General features: G+C 47.6%; 3 protein-coding genes, 1 long non-coding RNA gene and 1 pseudogene across 5 annotated transcripts; 2 read left to right on the forward strand and 3 right to left on the reverse strand.

Moving 5' to 3' along the window:
• On the forward strand, positions 1–9,319 carry eif3d (eukaryotic translation initiation factor 3, subunit D). Of its 2 annotated transcripts, none has more exons than XM_030341755.1 (16): positions 1–156; positions 827–958; positions 1,071–1,116; positions 1,391–1,527; positions 1,630–1,715; positions 2,178–2,250; positions 2,587–2,702; positions 2,973–3,105; positions 3,240–3,387; positions 4,011–4,141; positions 5,335–5,420; positions 5,906–6,035; positions 6,928–7,070; positions 7,524–7,716; positions 8,712–8,805; positions 9,218–9,319. In XM_030341755.1, exons 1-16 carry the CDS (start codon positions 145–147, stop codon positions 9,229–9,231), a joined length of 1,674 nt encoding a protein of 557 aa, XP_030197615.1. In that variant the 5' UTR covers positions 1–144; the 3' UTR covers positions 9,232–9,319. The 2 variants fall into 2 exon arrangements, with proteins under 2 accessions (XP_030197615.1, XP_030197626.1); XM_030341766.1 differs by having other exon boundaries at positions 8–118.
• sult3st1 (sulfotransferase family 3, cytosolic sulfotransferase 1) lies at positions 9,310–12,950 on the reverse strand. The gene is made up of 6 exons (XM_030341777.1): positions 12,648–12,950; positions 11,912–12,117; positions 11,449–11,575; positions 10,889–10,983; positions 10,380–10,551; positions 9,310–9,685 (listed from the first exon to the last, which is right to left on the reverse strand). Exons 1-6 carry the CDS (start codon positions 12,787–12,789, stop codon positions 9,549–9,551), a joined length of 879 nt encoding a protein of 292 aa, XP_030197637.1. The 5' UTR covers positions 12,790–12,950; the 3' UTR covers positions 9,310–9,548.
• A 2,377-nt stretch (positions 12,951–15,327) lies between these two features.
• LOC115532228 (amine sulfotransferase-like) lies at positions 15,328–19,069 on the reverse strand (annotated as a pseudogene).
• Positions 19,070–19,432: 363 nt separating this feature from the next.
• LOC115532222 (apolipoprotein L2) lies at positions 19,433–24,360 on the reverse strand. Its single transcript, XM_030341856.1, has 4 exons — positions 24,214–24,360; positions 21,212–21,700; positions 21,012–21,122; positions 19,433–20,655 (listed from the first exon to the last, which is right to left on the reverse strand). The coding sequence occupies exons 1-4, from the start codon at positions 24,246–24,248 to the stop codon at positions 19,848–19,850; spliced, it is 1,443 nt and encodes a 480-aa protein (XP_030197716.1). The 5' UTR covers positions 24,249–24,360; the 3' UTR covers positions 19,433–19,847.
• On the forward strand, positions 21,276–21,813 carry LOC115532237 (uncharacterized). Its single transcript, XR_003974001.1, has 2 exons — positions 21,276–21,478; positions 21,601–21,813. It is a non-coding gene; the product is annotated as an uncharacterized LOC115532237 (long non-coding RNA).
• Positions 24,361–24,523: the final 163 nt, after the last annotated feature.

The following is a 24,523-nucleotide window of genomic DNA, read 5'->3' on the forward strand; positions in this document are numbered from 1 at the left end:
GCACGTTTCGCTTTACGGCAGCTTACCACTTCCTTTAGCGTCGTCAGGCCGACCCGCAGATTCCTATCCCACCGCGCGGTTGTTATAAACTGCTCCTAAAGACGTCAAAACGTCTGAGGTAAAGCCAGACTCCGTTCTGTGAATATGCATGAAAACGTAAGCTTTACAACCTTGTTTTTCATTTTTTATTTCAATGTCACTGTACTGTCATATATTGTCCGATGCTAATTAGCATAGCTATGCTAACCACCTGGTTGGCCCTCATAGTGGGCATAGCTCGTTGTTAGCCACAGCATCGCTACGTGTCATTATGTTATATGATGATCATCTCGTGTTAATGTCATGCCTATTGTCTCATTTCGCCTTTAATCGGCGTCCTTAAGCTCTGACCTCCTTAGTGATTTGGCTCCCAGATGCTAACGTGCTAACCCGCTAACCCATACGGGACCGGGCTATGCTAGCCTTTGTAACGGTAGGCTGGTGATGCTTCCTGGGTCTGATGCCTAGCCCTCTATGGTCAGCAATGGTCTCAGGAGTATGATAGGCCCGGTTATAACCTGTTAGCCTAACGGGGCCTTCATTATTCTGAGGCCATAGCTGACCGTAATGCTGCTGTTGAAGGCCTGATGAATTAGGACTGTGTAGGAGTTGTATATCGTCACTGGAGCAATTCAATGTACTTGAACGCACTAATGTCTGTGATTGCACGTTATGTCTGTAACTGTACTGTACTGTATTTGTATGTATTTGAATGTGGTGGCCGTTGTGTTCAATATAAAATGTCCTGTGCGTGCCAATAAAGTAACATTGAGTGTGTCTATTGGAGGCTCCGGAGATGGCGAAGTTCCACGCCCCTGTGATCCAGGACAACCCTTCGGGTTGGGGTCCCTGCGCGGTGCCGGACAAGTTCAAGGACATGCCTTACCAGCCCTTCAGCAAGGGGGACCGTCTGGGAAAGGTTTGTCTCGTCGTCTTGTGTCTGTGGCGTTTTTGGGATTTGTTGTTTTGTTTTTTCTCGTTCACGTTTTGGAGTGTGTCGTATTCTGACGACAGACGTTGTGTTGCTGCAGGTGGCTGACTGGACCGGGGCAACGTATCAAGACAAGCGATACACGAGTAAGAAAGCAGCATCTTATCCTAGCTATCCTTTTTGTGTGTATGTAGTGAATGGGTTAACCTAGTGATTGTTAGTGCTTGGCACTTGGTTCTATGGACATCCTCACTGTACTGACAGAGATATATTATTGTTTAATTTTTTTCTGACAAATGTACTTATTGTAAGTCGCTTTGGATAAAAGCGTCTGCTTAATATAAATGTAAATAAGCAGTTAGTGTTGGGTGCCATCTTGGAGGTGGTGACTGAACTGGTGTTGGCTCCTCCCCTCTCCAGATAAGTACTCCTCCCAGTTCGGCGGCGGGAGCCACTACGCCTACTTCCACGAGGAGGACGAGACCAGCTTCCAGCTGGTGGACACGGCCAAGACGCAGAAGACGGCCTACCAGAGGAACCGCATGCGCTTCGCCCAGGTAACGTTGCCACCGCCGTCTTCAGAACGCCATTGAGCCTCGGTGTAGTAAACACCAGCCAGCCAGCCAGCCCTCTGATGTGCAGGCGGTTTGTTTCCACAGAGGAACCTGCGGCGGGATAAGGACCGCCGGAACATGACGCAGTTCAACATGCAGACGCTGCCCAAGAGCGCCAAGCAGAAGGAGAGGTGAGCACCCATCACTTATCAGATGGGACGTAGTAGTGTAATAGAAGCCGTTGGCTCCCCCGACAGCCGCGGATGTCGTCCTCCCTCCACTCATCAACCCAATTAAAGGTCTGCTCAGACTCTCTCTCACCACACCTTGACGCCCCATTAGGCCTATCTCCAGCCTTCAGGTCCTGTGAGTCAGAGCAGCTTCTCAACTCGTGACTTGGTATTGCTTTTCTCCATCTCTCTTTACCTCTCACTCTTTCACTCACTCACTCACTCTCACTCACAGTGGCTCCAGCAGCTGACACTAGGTCAGTCTCTGGTGTGGCACCAGGCAGTGATCATATGAATGGGTGTTTTGGTTCCAAACGATGATGGGGGGGGGGGTCACTGGTTTGTCGGACCCCGTGGGCTACATTATATTTGTTCTTGTGTGGCCTCCGAGCTGAGCGAGCTTTAACCTGAACCTTGTTTCAGGGACCGCATGCGCCTGCAGAAGAAGTTCCAGAAGCAGTTTGGTGTTCGTCAGAAGTGGGACCAGAAATCTCAGGTGAGCTTCAAATGTGGCATACTAAATGATAAACAGTCAATAAAGTAACATTGTTTTGGGGTTAAGGCCTTCACTTTATTGCCCCAACATCTTCTTTTACTACTGTCATCAGTGGTAGGCTGATCAACATTTGACTGCCACCTTTTCTTTATAACCACATCAGTGCTGAGGCATATTTAGGTTTGTGTGAATGACTAAGCATTCAGAGGAGGCGATGCATTCTCCCATCTAAAAGGACCAACCCCCTGTTGGGTATTCAGGTTAACATGTCGGTGAAGGTTGGGCCTGATTGTACCCCTGTTGTCACCCCCCCCCCCCCCCCCCCCCCCCCCCCAGCTGAAGCCCCGCGACTCCTCCGTTGAGGTGAGGAGCGACTGGGAGGTGAAGGAGGAGATGGACTTCCCCAGGCTCATGAAGATGAGATACATGGAGGTGGCCGAGCCCACTGACATGTGAGTCGCCACACACCAAACACTACACACAAACTACACACCACACGCGCAGCAAGGAGGTGCTGCTGCTGCAACACAGTAACACAGTTTTCAACTCGTCGTTTTGTCTATAAAATGCAACAAAGGAAAGATGTCCACAGTGCCTAGCCTCCCTGGTCGCTGAGGGTTAGCGTGTGTAGTGTAGCTCCAGGGTAGCTAGCCTCCCTGGTCAGTGAGGGTTATTATGCGCGGAGTGTGTCCGCTGTGGCCTAACTCGGCCGTGTCTTGCAGTGAGAGCTGTGGCGCCCTGGAGTTCTACGACAAGGCCTTCGACCGCATCACCACCCGCAACGAGAAGCAGCTGCGCAGCATCAAGAGGATCTTCCACACCGTCACCACCACCGACGACCCCGTAATCCGCAAGGTGAGGGCCCCCCCTCTGGGCCGAGGGCCACACGGTGGCTGGGAACGCTGATCGATCCCCCGCAAGGTCCAAGGGGCCACCGGTGGTCTTCGAGGAACGGTACTGATGGACTTCGTGTGTCTTTGTCTCTGCAGCTGGCCAAGACCGTGGGCAACGTGTTTGCCACGGACGCCATCTTGGCCACCCTGATGTGCTGCACCCGCTCGGTCAACTCCTGGGACATCATCGTCCAGCGGGTGGGCAACAAGCTGTTCTTCGACAAGAGGGACAACTCTGACTTTGGTACGTCGTGCAAACCTGCGGCGTGAGGTTCTCTCACTCGCCAGACCTCAGGGCTGAGCTGAGCTCCAATCAGGGGGGGCGGGCGTTTCGCTTCATATTAGTATCGACCAATCTTGTTGCTGGAAGCGGTGTATCGGAGTTGGTCATTGGCCAACGGAATGGATTCAAATAATAATTGAAATGTGTGTGTGTTGACACCGACCAGTGTGACACACACACACACACACGCAGAGCAAGCGATTCAGATCAGCACCGTGGAGACTGGCCGCTGTAGATAAACGTGTTTTAAAGTCCCCTTCTGAAAAGTCTTCCTGCTAGAATCCGTTTCTCTTGCGTCAAACATCCCCGTATCGGAGCAGGAACCACGGCGTAGCGCCGCCCCTTCGGGTGTGGGTTCACGGCCCAGGGCTCTGCTCTGTCAGACGGTCTGCTGGGACATCGCAGGGCGGCTGGACCCCACATGGATCCCAGCGTGGTTATAATGCTGAGATACAACTCGGGGACGTTCAACTGAACTGACCGCTTTGGGGAGGCAGGATCTACGGCGAACTGCTCCGTGTTCTCAGCCCCTTTGACTCAGTGCTGATGCTTCTGGTCTGTACCCCCCCCCCCCCCCCCCCCAGATCTGCTGACGGTGAGCGAGACGGCCAACGAGCCCCCCCAGGACGAGGGCAACTCCTTCAACTCCCCCCGCAACCTGGCCATGGAGGCCACCTACATCAACCACAACTTCAGCCAGCAGTGTCTGCGTGTGGTCAGTCCTCTTCCTCCTCCTCAACCCCTCCTCCACCTTTGCAGTCCTCCTCCTCCTCCTCCTCCTCAACCCCTCCCCCTCCTCCTCCTCATCCCCTCCTCCTCAACACCTCCTCGTCCTCAACCCCTCCTCGTCCTCAACCCCTCCTCGTCCTCAACCCCAGGGGTGTGAACGGTCACAAAAAATTGTAAACGATTGCACAACCCCCTTTTTTTTCCGTGTACACGGTTAACCGTTTTCTATCCGCCCCTATACCGCAGTCGTGCTACAGGGGGATTATTTGTTTATCGACACGGCGGATGCGCGAGCAGAATCATTGCAGAAAGAAAATTAGTTTTACCGGTTGCCATGGTTATCTCCGTGTGGTTAATTTGCAGTTGCGGTGTTCATTAGGATGTTGTCAGCTTACTGTTACATTAAACTGCATCAGAAAAACACGGTTATATGCCATAGACTAGAGCTGTCAGTTAAACGCGTTATTAACGGCGTTAACGCAAACCAAATTTAACGGCGTTAAATTTTTTATCGCGCGATTAACGCAATTATTTTATAAAAAAAAAAAAAAAACTTTTTTTTTTTTTTCTTTGGCTCAAAACAAAGAAGCAGTAGCCTGACTGCTATGTTCAAATGACATTTGTTCAAAGCAGTCGTTTAATTGCACTATAGGCTCTTTTTTTGTATCGTCCTGTTTTGATCAGTGTTTATGCCAATGTTGTTATCAATAAAAAATCATTTGCACAAGGCAAGCCGATGCACTTCACCATGTTGATAAGAGAAATAAAATGAGAAGAATTATGGGACAAAAAAATCAAGGGATATTTAGCATAGAAAAATAATTTGCGATTAATTAGAGTTGACTATGACATTAATGCGATTAATCACGATTAAATATTTTAATCGCTTGACAGCTCTACTATAGACCCTAAAGAATCTGTGGTATAAAGGCTGGGACGAATTTCAAATTATAAATATGTAAACTTTATGTTGAAATTATGGACCGTCGCGGTGATTATTATTATTTTTTCTTCCTGTTTTCGCTTACTGATTTTTCCTAAACTGTTATGATTTACTAACCGGTTACACGTGTACCTGTGCGCACCCCTACTCGGCACCACCACCTCCACCTCCTCCTTCCGAACGCGCTCTCCTCGATCTAAAGCTGTTGTTTCTAATCGAGTGCCTCTTCTCCTCAGGGAGGCGAGCGCCACAAGTTCCCCAACCCCAACCCCTTTGTGGAGGAGGACATGGACAAGAGCGAGGTGGCGTCGGTGGCCTACAGGTGTGTACCGCCCCCTGCTGGCCGAAAAGACCCTCCAGCCAGGCAGGCCTGGGGGGTCTCGACCTCCGTCAGGGTCAGGGCCTCCAGGCTTTAGCGTAGTACGGCCTCAGGAGATACAGTCTCAGGGAGCGCTTAGCACTCAGACTGAAGGTCCTGAAGGAGCCAGCTAGCCATGGTTAAGATAAGGTGGAGACTTAAGGTCCTGTAGGAGCCAGCTAGCCATGGTTAAGATAAGGTGGAGACTTAAGGCGCTGAAGGAGCCACCTAGCTCCATGGTTAAGATAAGGGGGAGACTTAAGGAGCCAGCTAGCCTTGGTTAAGATAAGGGGGAGAGTTAAGGAGCCAGCTAGCTCCATGGTTAAGATAAGGTGGAGACTTAAGGAGCCAGCTAGCTCCATGGTTAAGATAAGGTGGAGACTTAAGGAGCCAGCTAGCTCCATGGTTAAGATAAGGTGGAGACTAACCCCCCCCCCCCCCCCCTCCAGGTACCGCCGCTGGCAGCTGGGGGAGGACATCGACCTGATCGTCCGCTGCGAGCATGACGGTGTGATGACCGGGGCCAACGGAGAGGCGTCCTTCATCAACATCAAGACCCTCAACGAGTGGGACTCCCGGGTGAGGGGGGGGTCTGAGGGGGAGGGGGGTCTGAGGGGGCGGGGGGTGTTACATTGGAACTCCCGGGTGGGGGGAGGTGTTACAGTGGGGCCCCCGGGGGGTGTTACAGTGGGGCCCCCGGGGGGTGTTACAGTGGGACCCGGGGGCTGTTACAGTGGGGCCCCCGGGGTTAGTTACAGTGGGCCCCCGGGGGGTGTTACAGTGGGCCCCCGGGGGGTGTTACAGTGGGACCCCGGGGGGTGTTACAGTGGGCCCCCGGGGGGTGTTACAGTGGGGCCCCCGGGGGGTGTTACAGTGGGACCCCGGGGGGTGTTACAGTGGGACCCCGGGGGGTGTTACAGTGGGCCCCCGGGGTTAGTTACAGTGGGCCCCCGGGGGGTGTTACAGTGGGCCCCCGGGGGGTGTTACAGTGGGGCCCCCGGGGGGTGTTACAGTGGGACCCCGGGGGGTGTTACAGTGGGACCCCCGGGGGGGGTTCTGGTTCTGACTGGTTTGTGTCCTGGGACAGCACTGTAACGGGGTGGACTGGTTCTGGTTCTGACTGGTTTGTGTCCTGGGACAGCACTGTAACGGGGTGGACTGGTTCTGGTTCTGACTGGTTTGTGTCCTGGGACAGCACTGTAACGGGGTGGACTGGTTCTGGTTCTGACTGGTTTGTGTCCTGGGACAGCACTGTAACGGGGTGGACTGGTTCTGGTTCTGGTTCTGACTGGTTTGTGTCCTGGGACAGCACTGTAACGGGGTGGACTGGTTCTGGTTCTGACTGGTTTGTGTCCTGGGACAGCACTGTAACGGGGTGGACTGGTTCTGGTTCTGACTGGTTTGTGTCCTGGGACAGCACTGTAACGGGGTGGACTGGTTCTGGTTCTGACTGGTTTGTGTCCTGGGACAGCACTGTAACGGGGTGGACTGGCGCCAGAAGCTGGACTCCCAGAGGGGTGCGGTGCTCGCCACCGAGCTGAAGAACAACAGCTACAAGCTGGCCCGCTGGACCTGCTGCGCCCTGCTGGCCGGGTCCGAGTACCTCAAGCTGGGGTGAGGACCCCATGCTGCACCCTCCACCCACTGCTCCACCCACTACTCCACCCATACTCCACCCTGTCCCCTACTCCACCCTGCAACCCATTCCCCTACTCCTCCACCCATGCTCCACCCTGTGTCCTTCAGTGATGAGGAGCTGTGGTTGTGTCCACCACACATTTAGCTTGTATTAAGTCACATATTATAATGTTCTGTATTAATATTCTGAAGGAAAAGAAAATCTGTATTGGAGAATATAACATTGGTCATTACCAATATGTCCATTTATTTACAAAGCTAGGTGTAATGTTACCTCTCTGAACTGTAGTTAACATTACTGAGCCGATGGAGCCAGTAACCTGTCCCATACGGCTGTTAGGAAGGCCTTATGGGACCGTCCCGTCCTGACAGCCAGTGTGTCCCCTGAGAGCCTCCCTATGTCTGACCCGCCTCCCCCTGGGTTCTCAGGTACGTGTCCCGCTACCACGTCAAGGACTCGGCCCGCCATGTGGTCCTGGGCACCCAGCAGTTCAAGCCCAACGAGTTCGCCTCGCAGATCAACCTGAGCATGGAGAACGCCTGGGGCATACTGCGCTGCGTCATCGACATCTGCCGCGCTCTGGACGAGGGGAAGTACCTCATCCTCAAGGACCCCAACAAGGTGAGGGCCCGCCACGAGGCCCTCGGTCTCTCTCTGTCTGTCTCTCTCTGTCTCTCTGTCTCCGTCTCTCTCTCTCTGTGTGTCTCACTGTCTCTCTGCCCATGGTCTCTCTCTCTCTCTCTCTCTGTCTCTCGGTCTCTCTCTGGCCATGGTCTCTCTCTCTGTCTCATTCTCTATCTGTCTCTCTCTCTCTGTGTGTGTCTCACTGTCTCTCTCTCTCTGCCCAAGGTCTCTGTGTGTCTGTCTGTGGCTCTGACCCTTGTCTGTCTGTCTGTGGCTCTGACCCTGGTCTGTCTGTCTGCGGCTCTGACCCTGGTCTGTCTGTCTGCCGCTCTGACCCTGGTCTGTCTGTCTGTGGCTCTGACCCTGGTCTGTCTGTCTGTCTCTCTGTCTCCGGCTCTGACCCTGGTCTGTCTGTCTGTCTCCGGCTCTGACCCTGGTCTGTCTGTCTGTCTCTCTGTCTCCGGCTCTGACCCTGGTCTGTGTGTCTGTCTCCGGCTCTGACCCTGGTCTGTCTGTGGCTCTGACCCTGGTCTGTCTGTCTGTGGCTCTGACCCTGGTCTGTCTGTCTCCGGCTCTGACCCTGGTCTGTCTGTCTGTCTGTGGCTCTGACCCTGGTCTGTCTGTCTGTGGCTCTGACCCTGGTCTGTCTGTCTGCCGCTCTGACCCTGGTCTGTCTGTCTGTCTCCGGCTCTGACCCTGGTCTGTCTGTCTCCGGCTCTGACCCTGGTCTGTCTGTCTGTGGCTCTGACCCTGGTCTGTCTGTCTGTGGCTCTGACCCTGGTCTGTCTGTCTGTCTCCGGCTCTGACCCTGGTCTGTCTGTCTGTCTCCGGCTCTGACCCTGGTCTGTCTGTCTGTCTCTGACCCTGGTCTGTCTGTCTGTGGCTCTGACCCTGGTCTGTCTGTCTGTCTCTGACCCTGGTCTGTCTGTCTGTGGCTCTGACCCTGGTCTGTCTGTCTGTCTCTGACCCTGGGCTTCCTGTTGTCTCCACAGCAAGTGATCCGCGTCTACAGCCTCCCGGACGGAACCTTCAGCTCCGACGAGGATGAGGAGGAGGACGATGACGAAGAGGACGAGGAGGAAGAGGGTGAGTCTACAAGGCCTCACACCCCGCCTAACGCGGACAGACACACAGACTTTAGACCGGGTTCAGGCGGTTCTGTTGAGCTGACGTTGCTCTCAGATTCGGTATTCACTTAAACGGGCTTAGAAGATGTTTCTTCCATTTCATGTGTTTAGTTCACACACGCACCCATGCAAGCATGCACAAACACCCACAGCTTGTCACATACCTACTGTATTATTTTCCCCAAAATATTTCTTTGGCCTTTGGGATGTAATGTTCATCACAAAAAGTGTCCAGCTAATAGTCTCGAGTTCTGCTGGAGATGTGGTCGATTTGTCACTTAAACACCGAACATCGCTGTGTGGCATTGCTGCTGTACCATCCTGTTGACCTATATCTGTTGACCTATATCTGTTGTCCTTGTTTTCCCCAGATGAGGAGAATTGAGCCGGACTGTTACAGCGACCGACTTCACCTCCCTCAGCTCCGCGTGGAAACGCTTATCAAGAAATAAATAAAGATATGGAAGATTGGATATCTGTTTATTCGTCATTTGTTCTGTGATATTATAAACACAAAGTGTTTGATCCACCGCCTTGAAATACCAGCTGATCTCTGATTGGACAGTACAGACACATTAACTCGGCAACCGTAGAGTTCTAAAGCGTCTGGTAGAGTTGCATGCAACCCGGCCAATCACAGACGGAGTAGGGCGGGTCTTGGCGTGGCCATCGTGGGATACGTAAGTTCGCCTCCAGGTGTCCTCAGGGCTCGCCGGCCCCCTGTGGGGGTGCGTCCCAGGTGAACTTCAGGTTCATGTCCCCCACGCGCTCCTGAAGGACCCGGTCGAAGCGCTCGCTCTGCGCCACGGTGAAGCTGTTCTTCCAGTCCCCGACGCGGCCTGCAGCGGAGAGTCAGACGGGTCAGAACCTCCAGAGGGTATGTATATATTTTTTAAACTGTTTTCCAAGTCTGCCTTACCGGTAGGTCCATGTTTCCAGGAAGTCCACGCAGGATGATTACCGGCTACCTTAAACAATATAATGGAGGCACCGACAAATTCAAAACGGCCAACTACCAAAAGGGGAGATTTTTAAGTTACATTTGTTGCCGCCTCTATTATATTATTTTCAGTAGCCGGTAATCGACTTGTGTAGACTGCTGGAAACATGGACTGGAAAACAGTCTTTTTAATAAACTCCCGGTACGCTAAATACGTTTTGGATGCTTTGTTTTAGGTGTATGGACCCTAATCACGCTACTGCAGAGGTTTGGTGCTATTTTGAGCAATATTTGTGGTTAAGAAAATGCAGATTTGGAATCGTTCGGTGCCCCTGTCAAATAACATGGAAGCCATTTGGGCTGTTGCATTGCTCCAGGCAACTTTGGGCAAGCTCTATACTCTTATCAACTAAATAAAAGTGTCTGGAGGGCTTATTTTATGGGTTTCCATCCCGAAAAATTCCCTGGGTTCAATTTAAGCTGTCGTTGCTCTCACACTGTATTTACTCAAACAGGCTTAGAAGCCATTTCGCCGTAATTACACTTTAACCTATGAAGACACACCCCCGTCCAGGTGTGGATCTGTCCGGTACCTTTCCGCATGAACTTTCCCGTCATCACGTCGGTGGGCAGGAACTCGTAGTTGGCCTTGGGGTCTTTCTTCATATTTCGGAACGTGGATTTCTCGACGATCTGACGGACGCTCTCGTCACTGAGGTCTTTACCCAAGAAGAGGCCGATTCTGCTCACTGCCGCCTTCAGGTCCTGGAACGACCAGCAGAGAGATGCTCAACTGTAGACTTCATTATATGTCATTTAGTTGTACCAAATAATATATTATACAGATCCATAGACCTTATATAGAGTAAAATGTACTATTTATCAGGGCTATGGATCTGTAAAGTTTAATATGAAACCATCCATGGTGCAATCATTTACTAAGTAAATGATTAAATAAATGATAAATCATTTACTAGGTAAACGATTGCACCATGTATAGTGTAAAATTAAACTGTGAAGATCTATAGCCCTGATATATAGTAAACGATTGTGCCATGGATAATGTCAAATGAAAGGTCCCAACTCGTTGTCACAGCCTCACTAGGATCATGTCCTCGTAGGAGAGGAAGAGGATGTTGTACTGCTCTCTCTTGGCGTGCCACACCCGGATGTGATCGAACCACGACGAGGCACCGACTGCAAGGAAACAAAATAACTTCTCTCATTTCAATTCAATCAACTTTTTCCAAACTAAACGAAGGCTAGTGGTGAACACGGTGGTCGTTTGGAACCAATTCCTGAACACATTGTAGTATCAGTATACCCATTAGTTCCACAAAAAAAAGTTTGGGTTTTCAGAAACTCTTCCCTTCGTTGCAGTTCCTGGCGACATTCACAGATCAGATATACGATATGATTTATAGTTATTTTTATCACCAGGAGTATCTTGATACAAATGTACAACTTTTAGACCATCCCATTTAGTTCCACTAAAATGTATACGTACGTATGTGTATATATATCAAATATATGGTGTGTTTGTGTATGCCTATATTCAATAATATAATTAGGTTTATCTTAAGTTAGACTTATGAAGTGGTTTACAACACACTTGCCACACATAGCGTCATAAAGATAATAGGAATGCCATGAACATCTCACCTTTGCCCTCCAGATATTGCTCCAGAAAGTCATCGAAGCTCTTGGGGGTTTCGAGATGGACCCAGGCGTGGCAGTAGTGATAATACGACACCACGTTGTCCTTTGGGTTCCTCATCACATAGATGATCTGCAGAGAAGACGACCGCCACAGGGTTCCACAGCCGTGGTTAAGGGGGCTCCAGGTGAGAGAGAGAGTGGGCAGAGGGCAAGATTCTGAATCTAAAGCACCCCAGAGGAGGTCTCCCCTCCTAGCCTACGTTTCTCCTTCATTGAGAAGTACTCAAGCACCTGTGATTGACAGGCAAGATTGAATCTCTGAACCAATCAGGGAATAGATACCCTGATTGGTCAGAAATTAGCCGGGAGCGTTCTTAAAAAACGACCTCATTGTTTGATACAATTCAAGCAACGTCAACTTTTCACTCAATGCAGTGACTGGGGTTCCTTTAATGCGGGTTCCTACCTTTGCCTTCTTGCTCCTGAGCCCTGGAGGTAGGAGCGCGGGGGTGAGGTGGGAGGCGAACAGCCGCGGAGAGGGCCTCAGAGAGTAGTCCTCCCGGCCCTCCAGGTACTCGAGCCACGGCATCCGCTCCAGGTTGTTGGGATAAGGAACGTGGTCGTCATCGAGCTCATAGATGGACGTGATGATCTGCTGGGTCCATATCGTTCCTGCGTCAGGTTGCATATGCCCTCATTTACATTTAGGGCATTTAGCAGACGCTTTTATCCAAAGCGACTTACAATAAGAACATATGTCATAAGAAGTGAAACAATCACTGTCAGTACTGTAAATATGTTTAAAGAACCAAGTGCAAGTAGCCTACCAACAATCGCTAGGCTAACCAATTCTCCGTGTACAGCAATGATAGCGGCTACTGCAGATGCTACACAATTAAGTACTATGAATAAGTGCAATCTAGATTAAGTGCGTACATTAAGTGCCAGGACGTACAACATACAATGGTGACCGGGAAGGGGCTGGGTAGCTGTGCAGAGTCGAGGTGAACTCTGAACAGGTGAGTTTTGAGTCTTTTGTGGAAGCTGGTGAGCGACTCTGCGATCTTGACACCGGCAGGGAGCTCGTCCCACCACTGAGGTCCCAAAACAGAAAAGCTGTGACTTTGTTGATGGACCTTTGCTTGCTCTTAGCGATGGCGGTACCAGACGTCCAGCTGAGGTAGTTGAGCGGACGGACTCACCTGACTTTGGGTAAGTGACCAGGAAGACGTCGCTGTCACGGATCTCAAAGCTCTGAAGGGAGTCGATGTATTCTGCTGCGGTCAGACCGATCCCGAAGTTATAATCCTTATACCTACACAGAGAATCACTTATCTTCTCCATAGCTCTATTTTGGTCTGGATCATACAGCACCTAAATGTGTTGTGTCGTGCATTAACCGCAACAAACCTAATGTGCACTCGAAAAGATAAGATAATACACGACGAACATGGACTTCGGAGTTTCCGCTTGTAGTTCCCCAGATGAACACAAGGCGGCACTGCGGCGAAGGTCAATGAGGGATCAATCAATGATACTGAACGGCATAAAACTTAATCAAGAATAGTTTTATTTTGGGTCATGATGTTACTTAAAACTAATTGAAACTAACTACTACTAATTTAGTCTTCACCTGTAAAAAATATAGTTGATATATGTGCCATTTATCACCACAGCTTGTTTATTATACCATTTATAAAATAATTACAAAAACCATTAGCATTTTGTCTATGGCCTATATACTTTATTTGACCAAAGCTTTGTGTATTTACTAAAGCAGACAGAAACCGAGGCAATCGTATCCATTATTTTATTGGCTTTCATTGTGCCTCACTCGGAGGTACATAATTTACATTCATTGGGTAACATAATTGAGGAGCAAGTGCAATAATCAATGATTGTTCAGGGAAGACAACAGTTACAAATCACACATGCTAAATGTAAGAAAAGACAGGTTGGTCTCTACTTTGAAGTAGTTTTGCACTCAAACATGTCCTACCTTGGATTCAAGCAAAGAAACAAGTCAGGGTTAGAACCGTAATGTTCAACTGCACAAAGAACCAGAAACCTGAAGAACCAACAGCTCCTGACTCATCATGGGTTGTGTTGCAACACAGAATATACCGATATCAGAACGCACACAAAACACTTTTTTTTTTAATTTTGAATATGTTTCAATCTCATGAGATTTAGGATGAGAGGATTTAGGATCCCTGTTGATCCAACAATTATATACAAATGCAAGAGATAGCATTATAATTGATTTCTGAATGAGCTCTGAAGAACATCTTTTCTACTCTCAAATTACTTCATGCCAGTACCCGCAGAGTCATGGATTCTTGTCCAACAGTCCACTTCGGAGCGCCGAAGGACCACATAGGCTCTGATGAACTTTGAGGCTTCACTCTGTTCCCCTCTGGCCAAACTGATGCTTTCTTTGTAGATGGTGTAGATGTTCCAACAAATGGAAAAGACTTTCAACCCAATACCAACAGCCATCATGTTCTTGGTAGAAATCTTTGCAAACAACTTACTTATCTTACGAAAAGCCGAAGTAAATCCTACAAACGTCTTAATCGCACTCCTGATTGCTTTAACTATAGCCCAATAATCCGTTCCCAATTTCCTTTCCATCTGGTTGATGACCTCAACCAGCCGCGCCTGGATTTTTTCCGCATCCTTCATGAAGCTCTGGAGGGCTTTCATGGCTCTCATCTTCTGTTTTTCATTGACCACTGTCTCCGTTACTGTGGTGACTAGACTGATTACACTACTGGCTAACCTCAGACCCACCCCCCCCATGGTCAGACCCAGAGACACCCCAGCTGTCACCGGGGCTAGAGCCAGACCTACAAGGGTCATGACCCCCCCCACGGCCCCCATTGAGCTCCCAGCCACAGTGGAGATCTTGGAGCCCTTGCTCATCCGGTCCAGCTGGACGGCACAGTCCTCCATCTCATCGAGGAACTGGAGCATTCTGGGAAGGCACTCGCTAAAGTGAGAGACATTGATGGACTCTTGTTAGCAAGCTAGCGATTTGATATTAACTTCAAAGACAAACCTAAAATGCTTTTGCTCTTCACACAGGAGACCACTTGGTCTGGTCTTATCTGAATGACTTTTGAAGCCGGGCTTCACCTACTGTGTCTGTAATGAACTATTGTCTGTCTCATTCGATTTGACAGATCTGCACCTCAATTACCATGTCAAGAGTCTGATGAAAACATTGAAAGTCATAATCTTCCAACTGCAGATCTTGTGTGGTGCTCACCTGATATCAGAAAGCTGGTCGATGTGAGAACTGATATTTTGCACAACATCCAATGTTAAATTCTGAGAGCTGTGAATGACAGGGTTGACTGTCAAATGATGATGTTATTAACTTGAAGATTTTTATGTAAATCACTGTTGAATAAGTCCCCAGCCTACCTTTTATCCATCATCGTACAGATCTTCTCAGTGGTGTCTATGTATCTTTCTAACTCGGCCTCAAAGAAGGCCACGTTGTGGAGGCTGAGCCTGAAGAAGACCTCAGCATCTCTCTTGAAGTGCAGGAGGAGAGGACGGACCAGCCGGGCAGCTGAGATGATGTCCTCCAAACTCTCCAGACTGATCCCACCAGACAGCTTCACCACCTCTTCTCCGCCTGTGAACACCTGCAGAGAAGTTGCTGCGAGCTTCTCCACAGCATCCAGGAAGCATGTGAGCTTCTCCACTCCTTCCAGAGTGTTCTTCAGCACAGTAGCTAGCTCTTTCTCCAGCTGTTTACGTTTACTGCCTCGGAACAGCAAGTTGCAAATGTATTCCCAGAAGGCTTTGCCTATATCTTTAGACTGGAACACCTGGAGGAACCCAAGGTTCAGTCGGCTTGCCCTCTCCTTGATGTCCCTCATCAGCTTCAGCTCTGTCTCCCTCTCGAGCCTCCATTTGGAGTTTTCGTTACAGAATGCGCCGGTCACTGTGTCAAAGTAGTCCAGAGTGTCGGAGACGTACGACTGCAACATCTCCTCCGCGTTTGGTCTGAGGATAAACTAGATTAACATTTGGTAACAATAACCGTTTATATATTATTTCCTTAAATTCCACCTGTTAGATCGCCATATAAGCAGCAGCACACCAAAAGAGACCAAAAGAGTCTGACCTGTTATAGTTGTTCACTAGAAATTTGCCTAAAGTGCAATTCCGGCAAAAACTGAACCCAGGTTCTTTTTCGGCACGAAAACACATTTAAATAAGCCCCCCAGACACTTTTTATCGAGTACAGAGCTTGCGTAAAGTTGCCCGGAGCAATGTATCGTTCCATGTTATTGGCTAGGGGCACAGCGAACACTTCCAAATCAGCATTTCTTAACCACTAATATTTGTCAAAATGGCACCAAACCTCTGCAGTAGCATGATTAGGGTCCCTACACATAAAACAAAGCATCTACAACTCTGTTAGCGTACCGGGAGTTTATTTAAAAAGACTGTTTTCCAAGTCTGTGCCTTACCGGTAGGTCCATGTTTCCAGGAAGTCCACACAAGTCGATAATCATAATAATAATAATAATAATAATAATAATAATAATAATAATATATAATAATAATAATATTAGAGGCGCCAACAAATTAAACTTAAAAATCTCCCTTCTTGATACTTAGCTGTATTTGTTGGCGCCTTTATTATATTATTTACTGTAGCCGTTAATCGACTTGTGTGAACTTCCTGGAAACATGGACCTACCGGTAAGGCACAGACTTGAAAACAGTCATTTTGAATAAACTCCCGGTACGCTAACTAAGTTGTTGATGCTCCTTTTATGTGTAGGGACCCTAATCACGCTACTGCAGAGGTTTGGTGCTATTTTGAGCAATATGAGTGGTTAAAAAATGAAGATTTTGGAAGCGTTCGCTGTGCACATAGCTAACATCATGGAAGCCATTTGGGCTGTTACATTGCTCCGGGCAACTTTGGGCAAGCGCTAAACTCGATTATCAACTAAATAAAGTGTCTGGAGGGCTTATTTTATTGGTTTTCATGCCGAAAAAAAGACCCATGGTTTAATTTTCTCCGGAATTACACTTTACGCAAACCGAAACCAAAGTTGCAGACAGAGCTTGAGGTGTGAGAGTTTGACGTACCTCCGTATGTGATCTTCTTCTGGCATCGTGCTTGATTAGTAGGCTGTGTTTATCATTCGCGTTTTGTACAGATTCCCTTATCATAAATCCTAAACAGCCCAACATATGTTCCGCTGCACTCGTTGTCACAGCCTCACTAGAATCATGTCCTCGTACGAGAGGAAGAGGATGTGGTACTGCTCTCTCTTGGCGTGCCACGCCCGGATGTGATCGAACCACGACGAGGCACCGACTGCAAAGAAACAAAATAAATCGTCAACGGGGAGTGGGTGGAGAGAGTGTCCATCTTCAAATTCTTGGGCATACACATCTCAGAGAACTTATCATGGACAATAAACACCGCAGCAATAGTAAAGAAAGCACAGAAGCGGTTATACTTTCACCGCACACTCAGGAAAGCCAATCTCTCACAACAGCACCGGAGGTCCTTCTATCGCTGCTCCATCGAGAGTGTGCTCACCTACGGCCTCCTGTCGTGGTACGGTAGAAGTCCTGCTGCAGACAGGAAGTCCCTGCAGAGGACTATAAAAACCGCCCAAAACATCATCAACCAACATCTGCCGACCATGGGAAGAGGATGTGGTACTGCTCTCTCTTGGCGTGCCACACCCGGATGTGATCAAGCCACGATGAGGCACCAACTGCAAGGAAACAAAATAACATCTCTCGTTTCAATTTGCCACGCATTGTAGTATCAGCACCTATTAGTTTGGGTTTTCAGAAAACAAAAACAAAATCGTCCCTTCGCTGCATGGTCAGTCTTGTTGCCGGCGACATTCACGATCAGATATACGATATGATTTATAGTTTTTTTTTTTATCAGCAGGAGTATCTCGATACAAATGTACAACTTTTGGACCATCCCACTTTAGTTCCACTAAAATGTATACATATGCATGTGTGTATATATGATGTATTTGTGTATGCCTATATTCAAACCTTGTTATAATTAGGTTCATCTTCAGTTAGACTTAGTTTTTAACACAAAGTGTCATAAAGATTAAAGGAATGCCATGAACATCTCACCTTTGCCCTCCAGATATTGCTCCAGAAAGTCATCAAAGCTCTTGGGGGTTTCGAGATGGACCCAGGCGTGGCAGTAGTGATAATACGACACCACGTTGTCCTTTGGGTTCCTCATCACGTAGACGATCTGCCGAGAAGACGACCGCCACAGGGTTCCACAGCCGTGGTTAAGGGGGCTCCAGGTGAGAGAGAGAGTGGGCAGAGGGCAGCATTCTGAATCTAAAACACCCCAGAGGAGGTCTCCCCTCCTAGCCTACGTTTCTCCTTCATTGAGAAGTACTCAAGCACCTGTGATTGACAGGCAAGATTGAATCTCTGAACCAATCAGGGAATAGATACCCTGATTGGTCAGAAATTAGCCGGGAGCGTTCTTAAAAAACGACCTCATTGTTTGATACAATTCAAGCAACGTCAACTTTTCACTCAATGCAGTGACTGGGGTTCCTTTAATGCGGGTTCCTACCTTTGCCTTCCTGCTCCAGAGCCCTGGAGGTAGGAGCGCGGGGGTGAGGTGGGAGGCGAACAGCCGCGGAGAGGGCCTCAGAGAGAGTAGTCCTCCCGGCCCTCCAGGTACTCGAGCCACGGCATCCGCTCCATGTTGTTGGGATAAGGAACGTGGTCGTCATCGAGCTCATAGATGGACGTGATGATCTGCTGGGTCCATATCGTTCCTGCGTCAGGTTGCATATGCCCTCATTTACATTTAGGGCATTTAGCAGACGCTTTTATCCAAAGCGACTTACAATAAGAACATATGTCATAAGAAGTGAAACAATCACTGTCAGTACTGTAAATATGTTTAAAGAACCAAGTGCAAGTAGCCTACTAACAATCGCTAGGCTAACCAATTCTCCGTGTACAGCAATGATAGCGGCTACTGCAGATGCTACACAATTAAGTACTATGAATAAGTGCAATCTAGATTAAGTGCGTACATTAAGTGCCAGGACGTACAACATACAATGGTGACCGGGAAGGGGCTGGGTAGCTGTGCAGAGTCGAGGTGAACTCTGAACAGGTGAGTTTTGAGTCTTTTGTGGAAGCTGGTGAGCGACTCTGCGATCTTGACACCGGCAGGGAGCTCGTTCCACCACTGAGGTCCCAAAACAGAAAAGCTGTGACTTTGTTGATGGACCTTTGCTTGCTCTTAGCGATGGCGGTACCAGACGTCCAGCTGAGGTAGTTGAGCGGACGGACTCACCTGACTTTGGGTAAGTGACCAGGAAGACGTCGCTGTCACGGATCTCAAAGCTCTGAAGGGAGTCGATGTATTCTGCTGCGGTCAGACCGATCCCGAAGTTATAATCCTTATACCTACACAGAGAATCACTTATCTTCTCCATAGCTCTATTTTGGTCTGGATCATACAGCACCTAAATGTGTTGTGTCGTGCATTAACCGCAACAAACCTAATGTGCACTCGAAAAGATAAGATAATACACGACGAACATGGACTTCGGAGTTTCCGCTTGTAGTTCCCCAGATGAACACAAGGCGGCACTGCGGCGAAGGTCAATGAGGGATCAATCAATGATTCACTCAAAGGCATAAAACTTAATCAAGAATAGTTTTATTTTGGGTCATGCTGTTACTTAAAACGAATTGAAACTAACTACTACTTAGCGTAAAATCTAGCTCCAATTTTCTTTTTCTATGAATATACTAATTTAGTCTTCACCTGTAAAAAATAAAGTTGATATATGTGCCATATATCACCACGGCTTGTTTATTATACCATTATAAAAGAATTACAAAAACCATCAGCATTTTGTCTATGGCCTATATACTTTATTTGACCAAAGCTTTGTGTATTTACTACACAAGCAGACAGAAACCGAGGCAATCGTATCCATTATTTTATTGGCTTTCATTGTGCCGCACTCGGAGGTACAGAATTTACATTCATTGGGTAACATAATTGAGGAGCAACTGCAATAATCAATGGTTGTTCAGGGAAGACAACAGTTACAAATCACACATGCTAAATGTAAGAAAAGACAGGTTGGTCTCTACTTTGAAGTAGTTTTGCACTCAAACATGTCCTACCTTGGATTCAAGGAAAGAAACAAGTCAGAACCAGCTCCTGGCTCATCATGTGTTGTGTTGCAACACAGGATACACCGATATCAGAACGCACACAAAACACTTATTTTTTTATTTTGAATATGTTTCAATCTCATGAGATTTAGAGTGAGAGGATTTAGGATCCCTGTTGACCCAACAATTATATATAAATGCAAGAGAGGGCATTATAATTAATTTCTGAATGAGCTCTGAAGAACATCTTTCCTACTCTCAAATTGCTTCGTGCCAGTACCCACAGAGTCATGGATTATTTTCCAACAGTCCACTTCTGAGCGCAGAAGGACCGCCCTGGCTCTGATGAACTCTGAGGCTTCACTCTGTTTCCCGCTGGCCAAACTGATGCTGTCTGTGCAGATGGTGTAGATGTCCAGACCAATGAAAAGGACAGTACCAATTTTCTTTGCGGTATTCTTTACCGCACTTCGAATTACTACCTTTATGATAGCTTCTTTCATCTTATCAACACCAGGGCTAATTTGTGCTTCCTTAAGAACCCCTTTCACGACTTTAGCTTTATCCCAATTACCCTCTTCAAATTCACTTTCCCTCTGGTTGATGACCGTATCCAGGGACGCCTGGATGCTCTCCACATCCTTCATGAAGCTCTGGAGGTCTCCGCTGGCCTTCGAGTTCTGTACTCCGTTGACCGCTGTCTCCGTTACTGCGGTGACTATACTGTTTACACCACTGGTGACCCCCATTCCCAGCCCCCAGTAGGTCAGACCCAGAGACGCCCCAGCTGTCCACGGGGCTAGAGCCAGACCTACAAGGGTCATGACCCCCCCCACGGCCCCCACCGAGCTCCCAGCCACACTGGAGATCTTGGAGCCCTTCTTCATCCGGTCCAGCTGGACGGCACAGCCCTCCATCTCATCGAGGAACTCGAGCATTCTGGGAAGACACTCGCTGAACTGGTCGACAAAGCCCGACACCGACTCACCCTGGAATAGGAACAGCAGTCTGAAGTCCTGGTCCTCCCTGGACGAAGTGGACCGGATATTAATAAAACATTTATGATTAATTCTGTCCTTAAACTATCTGTTTTTTCTGTGTGTAATGTTAAAGTTTGGCATATCTTGATGGACTCTTTTTAGCAAGTCAGCGATTTGATATTAACTTCCAAGACAAAGCCAACAATGCTTTTGCTCTTCAAGCAGCAGACCACTGGTCTGGTCTTATCCAAACACTTTTTCAAGTTGGGCTTCACCTAGTGTGTCTGTAATGAACTATTGTCTGTCCCAATCGATTTGGCCGATCTGTAAAAAACCCAAGATCCAATGATAAAAACATTGAAAGTCATAATCTTCCATCTGCAGATCTTGTGTGGTGCTCACCTGATATCAGAAAGCTGGTCTACGTGAGAACTGATATTTTGCACGACATCCAATGTTAAATCCTCAGCCAGCTGAACCTGTGGTGGTTCGTCCTCAAAGTCAATCGCAGAGCTGTGAATGACATGGTTTACTGTCAAATTATGCTGTTATTGACTTAAGGAAGACTTTGCTATAAATCACTGTTGAATCCCCCAGCCTACCACATCACATTACAGATAATCTCAGTGGTGCGGATGTATTTGTCCAACACAGCCTCAAAGACGGCCACGTTGTGGAGGCTGGGCGTGAAGAAGACCTCAGCATCTCTCTTAAAGCACAGGAGGAGAGGACAGACCAGCCGGGCAGCTAAGATGATGTCCTTCACACTCTCCAGGCTGAACCCCAAAGACAGCTTCACCACCTCTTCTCCGCCCGTGAACACCTGCAGAGAAGTTACTGCGAGTTTCTCCAGAGCATCCAGGAAGTAGGTGAGCTTCTCCACTCCTTCCAGAGTGTTCTTCAGCACAGTAGCCAGCGTCTTCTGCTGTTCTTTAAGCTCTGGTATTGTTTTCAGTGTTTTCAGTTTATTTAATTCTGCGTTCCTCGCCAGCCTCCAGCCACTCGCCTGCCCACCGCTGAAGTTCCGCACTGTATCAATGTATTTAAGTGTCTCCGAGACATACTGCTGCAGAGACCTTACTGCTTCATCCCTGGGGAATTAAAAGAAAGACGGATAATTAATTTAGCATCAAAAGTCAAAGGTATATGCCAATGTCGTGCTTTGCTGTATGATGATTGTTGAATTAAAAGTTTATCAAAGGACCATCCTGTCTGGGTGATTAAAGCTTTGTAACCGTCTCTCCTCCCTTACCAAGGTGAAGGTGACTTCGTCGTACAGAACATTTACCGGGAGCGTAAACAATACCTATGATATCTTATTATTGTTAACATTCATGGCAAGAGCATGCTCTTGCCAAGAATGTTATGTAAATCGACTTTGTGTGTCGACTTACATAAATCCCATTGATCTGAGTGGGTCTAGTGTTCTTCGGTTTGTGTTCTTTAAGTTTTGTTAGATTATTTAAAGTTGAAGTTCTACATAAATGTATCATCAATTTATGCAGGAGGGTGGTTTTATTTTAGTTCATGTAGGCCTACCAAGCATACATTTTCTGAAAGTTAGGTCTCAGTCAATAAGGTTGCATTCTGGTGTTAATTGTGCTCACCAGTGCTAAGTTACATGCCTATTTTGTGTGTCTTGTATTAATGTAACCTCATTGACTGTCAGTGTGTTCTTTGCACAGACCTTGTGAGGTTTGTGGGTGTGAGAATCGATTGCATAAATATATGATTAATCGGTTTTCTGGCATTATACGTTTTGGGTTGGTTTTTGGATGATTGGGCGTTATTCTTGTCGATATAGTAAGTTGGAAACTGCCAAACCGGTCTGGCAACAGTGGAAACACATGCTATAAAGTAACGATGCGCCATATGAAAGCTGAGACTCCAAGGAGCAGGGTTGCAGAGGTGGATTATTTGTTTGCTTTTTTGTATTTTACAAGTGGTATGCCCACTATGCTAACTTGCCAACAATAGGCCCATGATTTTGTAGCGACGTATTATCGATGCTGTTGCATGTCCACTAGGTGGCAATGAAAATTCAAAAGCTTAAAAATGATCCTGGGCTTTTAAAGTGAGATTCGGGGCTTCAATCCCGAAAGCCACCCCCCGTTCCGCGCCTAGAGGCCTCATAATTTCTGAGCTTATTTTGATGGATGGGATGGGATGGGAAGAAACAATAAAGATCAATAACATACCTTTCCAAGTTACGCACACACACAAAACACGACAATGGGGGGGGGGAAGAGGGAGAGAGGGAGAGAGGGAGGGAGGGAGGGAGAGAGAGAGGGAGAGAGGGAGAGAGGGAGAGAGAGAGAGAGGGAGAGAGGGAGAGAGAGAGAGAGGGAGAGAGAGAGAGAGAGAGAGAGAGAGAGAGAGAGAGAGAGAGAGAGAGAGAGAGAGAGAGAGAGAGAGAGAGAGAGAGAGAGAGAGAGAGAGAGAGAGAGAGAGAGAGAGAGAGAGAGAGAGAGAGAGAGAGAGAGAGAGAGAGAGAGAGAGAGAGAGAGAGAGAGAGAGAGAGAGAGAGACGCTCGTTTTAACGGTAGAACATGGAATCTGTCAGGTTAATACCATGACTTTAAAAGCACCTAATGACTTCCTTTAACGAATTTCGTTAGTTTAACAATTGTTAAATATAATTTCCATGAGGCTGTTTGGTCAGAATCTGACGGATCATCAGTAATAAGTAGGCTAAATACGTAACTTTTAAAAAGGTAGCCATAAAGGAGACTTTTCTTCTTTTTAATTTACACATGTAGCCTATAACACCTTTTCCCACAACGCAGGATCCGTGACTGTCACACCAGAGATAGTCAACGTCCTCATCCCCACTTTCATTTTCGACCCCCGGCGTCTCTTCAGTTTCCGTCACAGGCGATGTGAGAAGGCTGTCATCGTTGCAGGTGACGTCGTTGTCAGTGGGAAGTGGAGGCTGAGCTGCTGCTCCAGCGCTCTCGGACGGCTCCTTCGCGCTCGGGCCAGGATAGTATAGCACTAGTATCCAGCGCTGTAACAACTGGACGTCGTCACTGATTCCGCATCGTCACCTTGTTCACGTTTATTTGTTAAAAACCCTTGAGATGGACGGTATTTGTTGTAGCCTACCAGGGCTTAGTGACTTTTTCTATCTTTCGTTTACGCTTTGCCGAGGAATTTCTTGCAATTGAGAAATGAGTTTCTCTTTCACTTTTGTTTGTGCCTTGAGAAATACCGTTTATATTGTTGCAAAAATATGGTTTCGTTTCCACTGCGCGGATGCAGCCTAATGATTTGAAGTGTTTTTTCCTTCTAAAATGCACCATAAAATAAATAAATTGGATTCGATTTATTATTTAATTTACTAATTGTCAGGTCAGGTGGGCCATATCACTTTCTCTGGTGGGCCATATCACTTTCTCTTTTTAGTTCGGTTAATTTCAACACGAATATAAAACACGAGTGCGTCGTGCGTGAACGTGCGTGTGTTGAAATGCCTTCAATAAATAAAATTATAGAAATAAGATGAAATAAGATGCCTTCAATAAAATTGCTTTAAATAAAATTATAGAAATAAGATGAAATAAGATGCCTTCAATAAAATTATAGAAATAAGATGAAAGGTTACCTTAGTGCGGGAGAGGTTTTTCCCTGGGTTGCCATATTAAAGAGCCAGTAGAAATGTTTCTGCTGCGTATTGTTCAATAAAGAGATTGTGGAATTCGTCAGGTTCTTATACTGTTCGAACGGGCGGGTCACACGCACGCACGCACGCACCGTGGTGCTAATCTCAAACCCAACTAACGTAACTGTCCTTGACGTCAGTGCGCAGCGCAGTTACTGATCTAACAAGTCCCTGACTCTGCAGTAACTGTCGCTTCTTAAACGAAAATGTTAGTGTATCACTTTAATTAAAAAGTCAAGAATTTTAAAATATC

This window comes from Gadus morhua, chromosome 2 (assembly GCF_902167405.1).
Source record: "Gadus morhua chromosome 2, gadMor3.0, whole genome shotgun sequence".
NCBI classification, from domain to species: domain Eukaryota; kingdom Metazoa; phylum Chordata; class Actinopteri; order Gadiformes; family Gadidae; genus Gadus; species Gadus morhua.